This window comes from Papaver somniferum, chromosome 8, assembly GCF_003573695.1.
Source record: "Papaver somniferum cultivar HN1 chromosome 8, ASM357369v1, whole genome shotgun sequence".
NCBI lineage: Eukaryota > Viridiplantae > Streptophyta > Magnoliopsida > Ranunculales > Papaveraceae > Papaver > Papaver somniferum.
In genome coordinates, this window is record NC_039365.1 from 175,683,953 (window position 1) to 175,698,617 (window position 14,665).

At 38.0% G+C, this 14,665-nt stretch overlaps 1 protein-coding gene across 1 annotated transcript; it reads right to left on the minus strand.

The window, feature by feature from the left end:
• Window positions 1-11,271: 11,271 nt before the first annotated feature.
• Window positions 11,272-13,350, minus strand: LOC113304037. The gene is made up of 2 exons (XM_026553143.1): window positions 13,163-13,350; window positions 11,272-11,968 (listed from the first exon to the last, which is right to left on the minus strand). Exon 2 carries the CDS (start codon window positions 11,964-11,966, stop codon window positions 11,553-11,555), a length of 414 nt encoding a protein of 137 aa, XP_026408928.1. The 5' UTR covers window positions 11,967-11,968; window positions 13,163-13,350; the 3' UTR covers window positions 11,272-11,552.
• Window positions 13,351-14,665: the final 1,315 nt, after the last annotated feature.

Genomic DNA, 14,665 nt, shown 5'->3' on the forward strand with positions numbered 1-14,665 from the left:
ATATCGAGGAAGACAGGTTTAGAGGGGTTATAGAGGGGAAAAGATAACCCGACTCTTAACTGACCAACAGTGATAATCATTTTGTATGCAGACCAAACATCGGACTGAATCCACCTATAATTCAGTTTCATGTCTTGAGTTGCAAAGATAGGGGGACTTACAGAAGAATTGACGGCGGGGGTCAAAGTTAAACCTATCTTATGAAAGTCTGCTTGGAATTCCTCAAAGATTTCGAGTGGGGTAGGTGTTGAAGCTCTCTTTGGGTCCATGAAGACAGAAGAAAAGCGAGAAAAATTTGAGGAAAAGAAGGATGACAACAATGGCAGAAGCAGGAGCATTAAAGACGTGAGCTCGAAGCAAAGAAGAAAAGGAAGAAGAAACCCAAAACCAGGTTAAACGAGATATTTATAGTATAAAGGAGATAACCGACAAAACAGGTTGTCGACACGTTCGAGGAATCCTGACCGGTAGCAGCCGGTTACCAAGAGAACGTGGCCACGTGGAAGCAAGAGGGTGGAGAACGTGGCAGCCAAGGAATTTCGAGCGGTTCTTATTCCGTCCTCATGTGACTCGAACAGAATAAGAAAAGGCAAAATGTAGGTACACAAAATAGGCTCTCCACGTGGTCGCACAGGAAGGAATGAAATAGGTCTGAAGAATCTCACTCAAAGATCTTTCATCGTTCCCCAAGATCCCAATCAGTGACTTATCAAATCAAAAGTCAGAATCACCTCGTCACTGATTAACGACACGAAGTAAGAAAACCTGTACGCAAGGAGGCATCTCAAAACGAAATAACTCGCATAAAGAATCTAAAACACGAAGGATCAATTGGAGGCATCCCAACAAGATACCGATCACGAAATCAGGAAGGCAAAGTAAGGTTACTTGGATGGAAAGATAACTTGCGAAGTCAGTAAATTATTGAACAAGAAAAGAGACAGTTGTCCCGACAAGCTTCCAAAGTCGCCAGCGAAAGAAGGGGAGAAACTATATGGAAAATGGTATGGGCGAAGTAAAAGGCTTACCCACGAGAACACGGTGACCTTGCACGAAGTAAAATGAGCTGTATTCCATTAGGATTGGATGGTCTACAAATAGAGACCCTTGAGCAATATAAGGGGGGAGAGATTTTTTTGGGTAAGAATTGTCTTGTTTAGAGTGAGAGATTAGGGTTTCCTTGTATCCAAAACTTGTATTTTCACTTTCTTGAATGGTTGATCAATAAAGAATTTCTCATCCAAAATATTTATTATGTTTTAGATCTTGTTTGTTTCATATTTGGGTGTACTACTGGATTTCCTGTAGTTACAGCTACATAAAACCGGGAAAAGTCTTTACTGGTTCCAGGGAAATGTTGGCCGGAAAATCTTAAACATTCAAAATCCGAGCTTTGACGTAGAATCTTCCATGTCTGCTAAGTTCCTGCTAACAAATCCACAAAAAATAGACAAACAAATACGTAAGTGGTAAATCACTGTATCAAACGATAAGTATTACTGTGATGCTTTTTGATAACTTGGACTGAATATTTGATGATATAGGGATTTGGGATGTGTGTGGTGTGGTGTGGTCTGGGTATGGATAGTGACGGTCTTAAATTTATCCCCCAATCGTTAGAAATGATGGCGGTTAGGGGGACATACACATTTAATACCCCCACGAGTGCATCATTAAATTACATTCATTCCCCATGCCCACTAACTTTTTTGTGTACAATATCGAACGGAGAGTAATTTTGTACCTTGTTGACATGGTCCATGATATCAGGGCAAGGGTTGGGATAAAAAAAGGTTAAAACTCGTACCTCAATTGCACGACCCCTTTGGCCGGTAGTAAGATATCAGGCAAAGCATCGTAAGAGAAGTATTTGAGTCGCAAAATAAACGAAATCATGGCATATGCGCCTGAGTGCATGAAACCTTGCCTGGCCAGGGATAAAATTATCTGGATTCTCTAACAACTTGTCTATTATTAAACAAACTCTTTTTCATTTTTAGATAGCAATGACAAAACCATTAAAGAAAAAGCACACAAGAAAACACTGAAAAACAAACAAAGATATATAAATTCAATGGAGCCATTGATGTTGGCCTTGAAACTTTGTTTCTGATAAGAAGAAGAAAACATGAAAATAATTCTCCATTACTAAATTCCTTGACTCAATGGGATGATTTTTCACGTGATATTGAATCGATTCCTCAATTTCATGGGACCTTGTACGTGTTGCTTAACTTTATTTCACTGTCAATAATTTTTTAGGTATTGTGATAGTTATCTTTGGCAAGGGAAAAAAAAAACGATAAATTTATGCCCATTTGCTTTTTACTGTGAAGCCGACACAATGACATAATGATACTTGATTTCGAGATGGATTATGATTCAGTAAGAAAAACTAGTCCTCGTCAGTGAAAAAAAAAAAGAAAAGAAAAGAAAAGGATTATTACAAAATTTCATACTAAAAAACAGCTAAAAAATAATCTCTTTTATGTTCTCTAGGCTCACTTACGAAATGGTTTGCGAGTGCACGGCCAAAATGAACCAAAGTACATTAGTCGTTCAAGATACTAAGGTTTGTATCGTACAAAATGAAATCAGAGACGGAAGAGGTATGGGAGAACATGGGTGTTAAGTTCCCATTTTATTATTACTAGACGAATATGGTCTCTTCAGAAGAGAACCTGTACAACTATTTATACTGTAACAGAAAGAGGATAAGCATCATTTAGTTTAAGATGACAATCCATATATTAGTGACACTTAATAGAGCATGTGTCACTCGTATGTAGTGAAAAGTGGGTCCCACTGTGGGCAGCCACAAAAGTTACCGCCTTACAACACTCCCCCTTGGATGACCACCGACCGTAAAGCGTTGCCTTGTTAAAACTTTGTCAAAAAAATCAATTGAGACCCACCGACCAAAGGGAAAAGGAGTATAACATTTGGCTTTAGAGTGATGATGGCCGTTACGAACTCTCTTCCGTTGTTGAAACTGATTTAAGAGCAAAGTGTGAAAATCCCATCACTAATACCGCCAAAAATTCTATGGATATCCATCTCTTTACATGATGCTTACCGTTCTAAGTTTTTATCTCACTAAAAACCTCGTCAGGAAAACCATTTAGGAAAAACCTGAACTTAAAGTGAGGTTGGTCACCGTCATGAAATGCTTCCTCTGTCAAAGTTGCGTCAGGAAAACCATTTAGGGCAAAACCTGAACACTGGCACCAGGAAAACCACTTGGGACAAAGCCTGAGTGCCCGCACCAGGAAAACCACTTGGGACAAAACCTGAGTGCCCAAAGTTCATAATAATGCTGACGTCAATGCTAATGTTGCCTCGTTAAAAACCTCGTCTGGAAAACCACGTGGGACAAAACCAGACCAAAGGAAAAGAGTACAACGGACGTCGTCCGATAACGGTGTTGAACACGCATATGCTGCCTCGTTAAAACCTTGACAAGGAAAACCCATCAGGACAAAATCTTAGGGAAGGAAAAAGAGTACAGCGCGTTTTAGTCCAGCCAAAGATTCTACGAGTTTACTCCCCCTGAAGCATGACTTCTTAAAGCGGCTGGTGGTGGAAACATTATATAGTCTTCGGAAAAACGCTTTACCATTTACAGTTTATGGAGGATTGACTGCATGTCTTGCGCCGGGTGCACAATCGCAATTGTTCACCTCGCATTTAAATCCTCAGTCCATTGCGTACCAATTTATTTTCCTCTTTAACTTCAGGCATAACAATGAAAGGTCTTTTGTAAACTCATAAATACTGTAGAATCAATTTCAGCATCTAAAAGTATAACCTGCAAAACAAAAGTTAGAAAACACAAGATAATGCATGCATTATATCCATGTATGGTACTTCTGGACCATAAATTTAACGTACGTATCAGATAGATCGATCACTTCCCAGTAATGGTGCTAATTTAGAACACGAGTATCAAAACTAGATACTCTGGTATATACAGGTAAGTTTTATTATGCTAGCATGTCCTCGAACTTCAGGTCAAGCAAATATTTCGATTTCAGTGAGATCTCAAAAATCTAGTTCAAGAGTGGATTTTAGCGTTACTAAGGGTTCTTTCAGAAGCCAAAATGATATCATCATTTCATCCGGATTTTAACCTTATACCAAGAACATAAAATACACAAGGATTGTTCATCAAATTTCTCCTCTTCAGGATGGTGATTATGACTAAATTTCAAACCTGACGTAAATCACAAAGTCAGGTGGCTGCCTGGTCTAGGAAAAGTCGAATCCTTCAAAGTCTCGAAAATAATCACAAAGCAAGATGCAATTAGAGTCCTTCAGAGACTACCACGCTAAGGTGCATCAATATTAGGAGAATACCTTAGAACCAATCCTGGGATTCAGCAGGAAACCCTCAATCGCACTTAAAATGATAATGATATTCTCTCTGCGCTTAATCTCAAACACCAACCTGTAATTTTCAGGCCTCATAATTTTCCGGTGTGAGTCGGATCCGAACATTTCGCTTTTTCGAGAGATTCCATCCTCTACCTTAGTTTGAAGGGAACAAGTCATATGCCTACCAATCACAATGTCGATGTTCCTCTGCAGAGGGGTACACAACCACTATTGTAAACAGTAATCGACAATTATATACAATCTAACACATTCTCTATTGCATGCACATTCAAGAAAATTTCACAAACTGGTACCAGCGCCACTTCAGGGGCTTTATCATATCCTCATCTTCAATAAGGAGTTTCAAACTTAGAGAATGTGGATCATATTTTGATAGTCTCCACGAGCACTATCTGTGTCTCTCTTCAAGAGCACTACATATTAGAAAAGTGATTGGAATTTCTTTTAGGAGGCATATATGAGGCAATTATTCAGGCCTCAAGCGTGTTTTAACACACGACTTTGTCACTGCGAGATGCATGATTTAACCTGCTGAGACAACTTCCTGTGTCTGCATCCTTAAGCAAGTGACGAGCAATATTTTCCTAGAGCTACTGCAGTTATTTGTTTTAATCATGAGTAATCTCCAACACCTCAATTACATCCAATATCTTGGTGTGAGAAAACAAACTGAGATAGTTTCACGCCAATATATAGCGGCAGCCAAACTTTGTTTGATCAGGATAAATACTTAATCAGATAACCTGTTGAATTGTCGACATTGCTTACTAAAACCTTTAGGTGGTGTCTGTCATCTCTATGACTTCAAGTGAAAAGTACTTAAATTTTATCGACGTAATACGTGCCATCTTCAGGTGGAATTCTTTCTCCCCCTGGTTAAGGCGGGAAAACCTTTTAGGTTATAATTTGCACCATCCTTTTATGGTGATGTTTCTCCCCCTGACTAAAGTGGGAGAACCTTAAAGGTTATCAACCCTAATCTTGCCAAACTTCTGGTGGCGGGTTGTCATGCCAACTTCTGGTGGCATTTTAGTTTTCCTGATCATGGAGGAAACATTACTATCTCATTTCTGGAAACTTCTGGTTCCATAATTGCCTGATTTTCAAAGGCAATTCTGCTCATAATAGTTTTTGGGTGTTAATTAAACCACACAATAAGTATCCCCAAAACAGCTGCAGGCTCGACAAGAGATGAGATATTTCACGCCGTTCTTTTTTGGCGGCTTACTTCCTCCCCCTAACGGCGGGAATACAGTCTCATCTTCAATAAGACATTACCAACTCAGGGTTTTAAATGTCTTATAAATCGAAACCAACATATATAGTTAGGTGATGCTATGGATCAAACATGTAAATTTAAAATGTAAGGTTGCTTCCAAAAACAATAATGATGGTAAACAGTTGGTCAAGCAATGAACTAAAGATGCTTAACCAAAAAACTCAACTAGACCATGTCGAGTGCGCACATGTGCTAACTATATGCTCAATACAACACCAACTGAAGGCAAAGCATCAAATCCTATCAATTTACCACCAAGATAAAGGGACTTAAGTGGAAAGTCCAAAAATGGATACGCAACCACAAGATTTGCACAAACAGTTCGGCAAAATCTAACATTACGTGTTAATATAACAAGAGACCATCTGGTAGATGTGTCTATCAATACATTAAAGTATTTAAATAATTGTCCATATTGCAGGGTGAATAAGTCCTGCAATTTCCACCTTGAATCCTTTCTAGGAGTTAATGTTGGTGATTCAGTAATGGTTTACCATAATGTTAATGTTAATGCAATTTAACAACTAATTGTCTCAGGGACCAATAACACAATTTACATCCTTATCTACTGGCAGAAGCTTCTGGTTCTATAAAGGATGTCTATGAGCATTTTGTATTGTCTACTCATCTTGGTAGAACTTTGGTGTCCGTACTGACCATGCCTGAGCATGAAAAATCAAAGTCATCAGACTTCTGGCTAATGACAATGTGAGATTCTACTTATAGAATTTCACATGCACACCTCGTAAAAGAGATAGCCTCAAGCTTCTCTAAACGTGCTTCTAGCACAAAGAAAAAATGAAGTAACAAAATACTCCATAAAATGCTCATTTATCATTTCAAGGTGGTAACGCCAAATATTCTCAAAAACTCAACAGATTCTTCAGGAATCCTGAATAATATAAGGCGTCAATAATGATGATTGTTATACCACCAAAATGATACACGCTCTTCCGGAGCTGTCTATCATATTATTCGAACCCGAAATGGCATTTCACATTTCCCAAAACCTCTACAAGGTTACCGAAATGGTTCGAAAAATTTGTGTTTGTTGTTCCCTTGTTTAGAGACAAATATCTCTATCGTCTATTTAAAATGGATTGATTACTTCAGGAATCCATATCCGATGTCACAGTTGGACGAGAGACATACATTAATAAGTCATTAAAAAAATCATTACGTAACCATGGGCTACTTCGGGGATCCCAAAAATTCGTGGTTAATTCCTGGAATCCAACTATTTCGGTAGACCACTTCTGGAGTCTACTTTATGGATTATTACAGGAAGGCACAAAATATATGTTGGACTACTTCTGGAGTCGACAACATCTCATGGATTGCTTCTGGAATCCATTATTTACAAAAATAAGTAAAGAAAATAGGCAAAACTTAAAACAAAGGATAAACATCCAAACAAATATGGTACTAATACAATATCAACAAATCTCCAATTTTATCACCTTCATAGCCAATGAAATATTAATTTACAAGTGTACAAATGGATACATGCTTTATAGGAAAATTCCTTAATATCAGTCACAGGTCACTTCAGGGACCGCTGATAGAAACCGGCTAGCACTTTATAATGGGTCACTTCTGGGACCAAACGGCTAGCGGACCGTGCCTTTTGCATCCATACTGTGCTAGACGAAATTCCAGCTTCTGGTGGAATTATTTTAAAATCTCTGGAGATTAATTAGAGCAAGAGAAATTAAATTCATGTTATCCTCTAGGGATACAACAATTTCTCGCTTCGCCGGTATTAAAACCGTAAGTACCATAACAAAAATAATGTAGCGGAAAATTATCAAAGTTTAAGGAGTCACGGTTCTCACCATCCCGCACTTACCCAAAAACATTCGTATAAGTTTGCAATACTTGTAGAACAACTTGCCTCCATTAATAGTGTTACTACCCTGATCAATAGAAGCAACAGAGTCAGTACTACCACATATATAATCAAAAACACAAATTCAACTCAAAACACAAATATAAATTGTGAAGTTGATTATTTGGCTTTGTGGGTATCATCCCCGGCAACTTGGCATAAACATCGCCGAATATTGGTTTATCAATTGGCGGCGTCGAGCTATTCGTGCTGATAACGTTTTATGTTCTCTAGGCTCACTTACGATGTTCTCTAGGCTCACTTACGATGTTCTCTAGGCTCACTTACGAAATGGTTTGTGAGTGCACGGCCAAAATGAACCAAAGTACATTAGTCGTTCAAGATGCTAAGGTTTGTATCGTACAAAATGAAAACAGAGACGGAAGAGGTATGGGAGAACATGGGTGTTAAGTTCCCATTTTATTATTACTAGACGAATATGGTCTCTTCAAAAGAGAACCTGTACAACTATCTATACCGTAGCAGAAAGAGGATAAGCATCATTTAGTTTAAGATGACAATCCATATATTAGTGACACTTAATAGAGCATGTGTCACTCGTATGTAATGAGAAGTGGGTCCCACGGTGGGCAGCCACATAAGTTACCTCCTTACAACAATCTCTTAAAACTAAGCCTTATGGGCTAGTTTAGCCAAAAAGCCTTGCAGAATAGAAAAAAAGTTTTGTTTATTTTTTAACACTACTTCTCTTTAGATATATATCTCGCAAGTGAACTAGTAGCGAGATGGTTTCGCTGAATGGTTCAGCACAGCCAAAATCAACTTTTCGCTGAAAGGTACAGTGCTGATTGATTTATTTTTTGATCCGACAACAGAGATGGTTGCGCTGTTCCATTCAGCGCAACTTCGTAGAATGGTTCAGCGCAACCTAATTCTATTTTTCGTTGTTCCATTCATCGCTTCTAATTTTCGTTGTTCCATTTAACGTACCTAGATGCTAGATTAGTACTAGCATAAGACTTAGGAGGTTGTCCTAGCTGCCAATCTAAATGCTCGAAACAAAAAAAAAAGAAAATAATTTCTGGAAAAGCAGAAACACTTCTCCTTCTAGTTGCCAGCCAGGTTGAACTATTCGATGAAGAAGTTAGCGGATCGAATTGACCAATCAGTTTCATTATTTATTTTCTTTGGCTTTCGCATGGTATGCGCACTGGCTAAACAAGTTGATACCAATGCGTAGAGGTGTAAATTGGGTCGAACCAGCACATTTATGGCACATCACGTTAAAATTCGGGCACAACACAACACGACACGCGAAGAAAGCACGCCAAATCATGCATAAAATACAACGTAATACATCACATTTCATGCATATTTCACAAAAAAAAGTCTTTATTTTAGCAAGTTTTTGACATTTTACTTTTGTTATGCTGATTAATTTCTATAATAATACATATACTAACTAAAATATCGGAAAAATATTTACTTTGGAAAACATATTACTTTCGTTATGCTAATTAATTTCTATAATAATACATATACTAACAAAGTGGGCTAGCAAAGTACAGCACCACACTACACGATTATTTTTCTGGCACAACACGCCATTTAGCACGGCACAACATAACACGTCTGAATCTTTAACATAGCCCAGCCCAGCACGTAGCACGCTAAACACGTGACTTCGTGGGCTGGGATGTGCGCGCCGACACGTTTTACACCTCTACCAATGCCGATAATCTCAGACGCTAACGTTTGACAAAAAAAGGGTTTTCGTGCGGCCAAACCTGTTGCTCGGATCATTATAATGAAAGTGAACCAGAACCAGTCACTTAAGATGTTAGCCTTCCGAATTGACCAGTCGGTTCCATTATTAATTTTCTTTGGTTTCTGCATGGTATTTCCGGTGATGCTAATGTGAATAAATCTCATAAGCTAGTGTTTGATGAAAAAGAGTTTTCTTGTGACCTACCCTGTTGCTCGGATTATTATATGATAGACAACAGAAAATGTGTTGCTACATCAGGATGAAATATCACACGACAGTTGTGAACACTTTTTAGGTAGCATAATCTTAAATGATCTTCATAGGGCCATGAACCCAAGGCAAATACAGAGTATTTGATCCTTAACGAGTCTAAAGGGCCACATTCCGGAAGAATGTGATTACAGATTTGTGCAGTACGGTGGTAGGGAACCGACAGGTGCGGTGCTCCCTTGAACGGTCGCCTCGTCCACCCAGGGTCCAGGGTTAATGACAACCTTCTTTGTATTGACAGACAAAATACGGCAAAATCTAAATCGAAATTATGCAACCGATACAGCAAAACACAGTGAAAATCATATAAAACTTATTTTCTAGTCCATTGAAGTTCATCACTGTATAAAATGGCAAGGAAGAGCATTTTGCTCAACTTTGGCCTTGCAAACTTGGATAAGAATGAAAATGAAAAACCCTGAATATTGGACTGTGTTTGTGCGGTGTGGCTATGGATAACATGCCTAGTAAACAATGGAGGAGATAGTGACACGGTCTTAGGCTTAGCTTTTGTTGAGGACTTGAAGTGTAAAGTTTGGTCCCCCAATCTTTAGAAATGATGGTGGTTAAGGAGACATCGACATTTAGTGGATCATCAATATCCCCACGAGTGCATCATCATCAAATTATATTCATTCCCCATGCCCACTATTTCTATTGAATTATTAAAGAATCCAATTTTGGACCTCCGTTTACATGGTCCATGATTTTAGGGTGAGGATTTTGCTCAAAAAAGGTTAATAAATCGTACCTTGAGTGAACGGCCCCAGCACGAGTTGAAATTTTATCATCTTCTTTTGCTCTATTATTGATTTTTAATTACTATTTCACAAATCCTCTTTAAATCTTTACTTTATCTCGTACATATCCGTTCAATAGTGTTAAATTAGATTCACTACCGTAATATTTACGCTTTTGAATTCGAAATTCGTCTGCAATTTCATTTATCAAAACAAATATTCCTTTTCAACACTGGACCCTGAGTATTTGTATCAACTGGATGTTACGATTGGAATCAAAGTTAGATGTATCAGCACTGAATAAGTTCATTGAAAACTCAATGAAGTTGATTGCGCAAAAAAGCATTTGATTTCAGTCGAACTTGAATCTACTGGGCCTGCTGACTGCATTCCTGGGGAGAGGTGTACGGCGTCAAGCCTCAAGCCGCTTAAACCCAATCCACAATCCACATGTGCAAAGGAATTTTGCATAGAAAAACTAAAATCATTGTTCAGCTTAGCATTGCGTTTTAGCATAAAAATATACTGTAACTAACTTGGGGCTTCAAGTTTAAAATCCCAATTGCCGTTTGCCAATTTTGCGTAGTGCAACCATGGACCTGGACCTTCTAGCAAGGGGACATTCGTTGATATAGTAGGTTTTCGGTCACAAGATAAATCTAGATTTATGCGGTGTCTGGTCATGATCAAGATTATGAACAAATTTGGGGCACAGAAAGGGATTTTTGGATCAGTGCAGTTTTAGATGATGCCGCGCAATTTTCGGATCAGAGATACTACTTCTCGGACAATGAATGAGTATTTCAGCATTCATGAAATGATAAGCTTATCTTGTAGGTTGACTGTAACCCACCTTAACACCCAGGTTGCCTAATACTGTTTCACCTAAGACTTCGACAGCAGCTACATTCAACAAACTGTTTTTGGTTTGTGATTATGCAAAATCTAAATTACATTCTACTTTCAGATGTTGGGGATTCAACATATAAATCATTACATACAAGCACTAGTACACATTTATAGACTAACTGCAGTTCCATTTTTTGTTACAAATTCAATGACATCCAACAACCATCATTATCAATACAAGTCGGAGAAATTAGGCAGGGACAACAAAGGCATTCTGATTAAGATGGCGACAGTCCTATATTAAAATTATGGGTAGTTTGCTCATTCAACACATAATGCTCGAATGAAGTTTTAAATCAAAATGAGAGACCAGAAACATACCCAGAAAACGAAGAAAAAGACTTAGTCATCGCCATAAGCTCTAAAGCTGTAAAGCTCTTGGTAAGGGGCATTGAACCATAAGTCAGCTTCAAACCACTTGGGGTAGCGAATAAGATCACCGGCTACAAAGCTCATGTATTCTTCGCTCCCTTCTGGAACAACCCTAACTTCACCTTCTACGACGTACACCAACTGGTCCACCTGCCAGTCCCATGACAACCTACACTTCCCTGTTTTCCACATTGACCAACGTGATACTGCCAGTTTTTCCAATCTATCCTTTGACGCGTTATGTTCCACCTTTATGTTATATAGCTCCTCCAATGACTTCCTCGCCTCACAGCGAATTCCATTTAACTTTCTCTGTCTACCTACGGTCTGTATCTTAGTAGTTTTTGGTACATGGAGTGATGTGCCGAAGCATAGAGCTGCCATATCTGCAAAATCACGATCATTGAGAAGTTAACTGAGATTGTAAAGTTCAGACACATTACCTCCTATGAACATGAGAACATCCTACGACTTTTAAGCCTCCCCAAAATTGGGGTCAAATTTACTGGTAAGGATATCTAGAATCTCGCGCATGTGCTAGTGTCCTAAGTTATAGATTGGGAAGATTTTAAGGACAGTGATGCCATCTTTGAGGAATACATCCTCACAAAATTACGTGGTAGCAATAGGCACATCGCTTTTGGATGATTTTTGCTAACTTTCAGAGACTTCCCTATCATTGTTTTGAACATAGACATTAATATCACAAAGAAAATTATATGCAGCCGGACAGATGATTCAAGATCTAATACCATAAGATAACACCGATATGTATGGAGATTAACTGCACAGCCTCTTAAATTGTGCGTGAGCCTAAACTTCAGCTAAAGGAAATTCCGCCTACAATCCCAGACGTGCGTCATGGCTACCCACACATAGGACCTCATAAGTTTTACCTAATGAAATTCAAAATTCATAGCGGACGAGGAATGAAATAGGGCAGGGGGAGAAAGCAAACAACTCCAATCGTAGAGAAACACTATTTTAACTGAAAAATATCTCAAAAACACTGCGGTTGAGCTTCGTTGGAAGCACATGAATCACACATGAACAATTGAAAGACTTCATATATTGCCAAGTCGATGTTACCAACTATGTTTTAGTGACATTCTAAAGTATCTAATATATTCAAGTCATCCAATACTGCAAAATATCTTTGGTTAGGCATTTTATCATACATGTTCATGATTCACATGTTCAAGCTAACAAAAACCCAATCATAATAAATAAGTGTTGCACAGAAAAATTACAAGATGCTCATCACACCAACACACAAAGAAAGGGAGACCTACCCAATCATAGCTAAGAAATTAGCTCAGCCAAAAATGTAATGGGTTCCTCATTTCAAGGCTCAACCTTTTCTTATGCTTTCCGTTCAACATAAATCAGAGATAAGAACACATAAACCAAGAAACTCAGGATATCACGAAAACCCAATTTTCGTATGAAACGGATAAAACCCACATAGAAATCAGAAATTCAAAGCTCAAACCTAAGAGATTTTGATGTCAAGGAAAAAGAAGTAAAAGTTAAGAATGAGAACAGTTCAAATCTGTCAACCTGGAAAGAAAAGAACTTACTGGTTATCACCCAATTACCCAAAGGATTCTAGCAACGAAATATATAGTCTTGAAGAAGAGGAAGAAGAAGAAGGTTCACAGAGCTTCAAAGCTCACTGTCTCAGTTTGGATAGGATTTTCAGTTCTCACGGGGGAACCTCTCAGGGTTTGGCTGGAAAAGGTAATGTTTTGATTGACTGGAACGTGTCTGTTGCCTGCCCTAACATTTTTACTAGGGCGGCCCGCTTATCCATGTTCTGAGTCAGATAGGCTCTCCCATCCTTGCCGGACAACACCGTAAATTTTGTTAGGTCGTAAGAGTAAGGGGTACTCATTCACTGCCATAATGGATAAGGGACTGGGTGGACGAGGAGTTTTTTAACCATGGGAAACCAAAAAAACAAAGTAGGAATTGACGTTTACTCCTAAATTACTTGGACTTTGGACATTCTAGTCCTGCCCCTCTCAAGTCTGGTATATTCTAGTCCAAATTTTTAAACACGTGTACCGTTTAGTCTAAATTAGAACGATTAGACCAAATTTCAGCCGATTCAGAAAATACGGCTTTTTCTTATTCCCCTCATTACCCTTTTTATCTTCCGTATTCATCTTCCACATCGAGAACCTTTTTTTGGAGAGAAAGAGAGACAGACGCGATCCAGTATTGTTCTTCGGCAAAGATTTGTTCCTCAGGTTAGCATTTGAGATTTTAGTTTTATGTTTATTTGATTGACTTCTTCTTCTATTTTCTAGGTTGGATCCATTTCTCGATTTTATTTTTAGTGATTTCTTCTCTTTTCCTTCGATTGCTTGTTTGGTTGACTGACACTTTACTGTGTAGGATTAGAATATAGTCCACGAAATAAACACCAGACCGTATTTGTACTTTATTTTGCTTAATTTTTTTTCTTGCTTAATTTAAAAATATGTGTGTTTCATTGATGTTAATTACTTTGAGTAACTGTGTTGTTTTTTTGATGATGGGAAATTTCGGGTGTAGATTTTGCATTTATGGTGTATGAAGATGTTGTTTATTTGTGTTTGATGATTTTATGAGCTTGGTGGTAAGAGATTTAGTTTTCATTTTCCTTTTGAAAATATTGGAATCTGGTGAAAATTTTAGAACAAAATTTGACAAAATAGAGTGGTGCTCGTGATTTATGCAATTTGGATAAATGCAGATTTCTTTGTTAGATTGGAAATTTCGGGTTTACAGAACTAGTATAGACGTCTTATTGGTAATTTTATTTTCTTTAGAGAGAGCATCCATTATAGTTTATTTTTTAAACGAAATGGGTTCCCTTGGGCGGCCAAGAATGCTCATGCATTGTTTTTCATTATTAGGCTAAATGCAACAAGATTACTTTTGTAATTATAAAATGTGTCTTGATTATTTTATATGCCAATTAATCGTGGTTTAGTCCACTTTGCATCAGTGAGAACACCTGGAATTCTTGGTGAGTGATTATTAGTTAATGAACAAGTATAATAGTTCAATTATCTTGATAGGTTTTTGCTTGTATC

Excerpts from the sequence above, each read along its gene's own strand:
- LOC113304037 (XM_026553143.1), bottom strand. The coding sequence starts at position 11,966 with ATGGCAGCTCTATGCTTCGGCACATCACTCCATGTACCAAAAACTACT.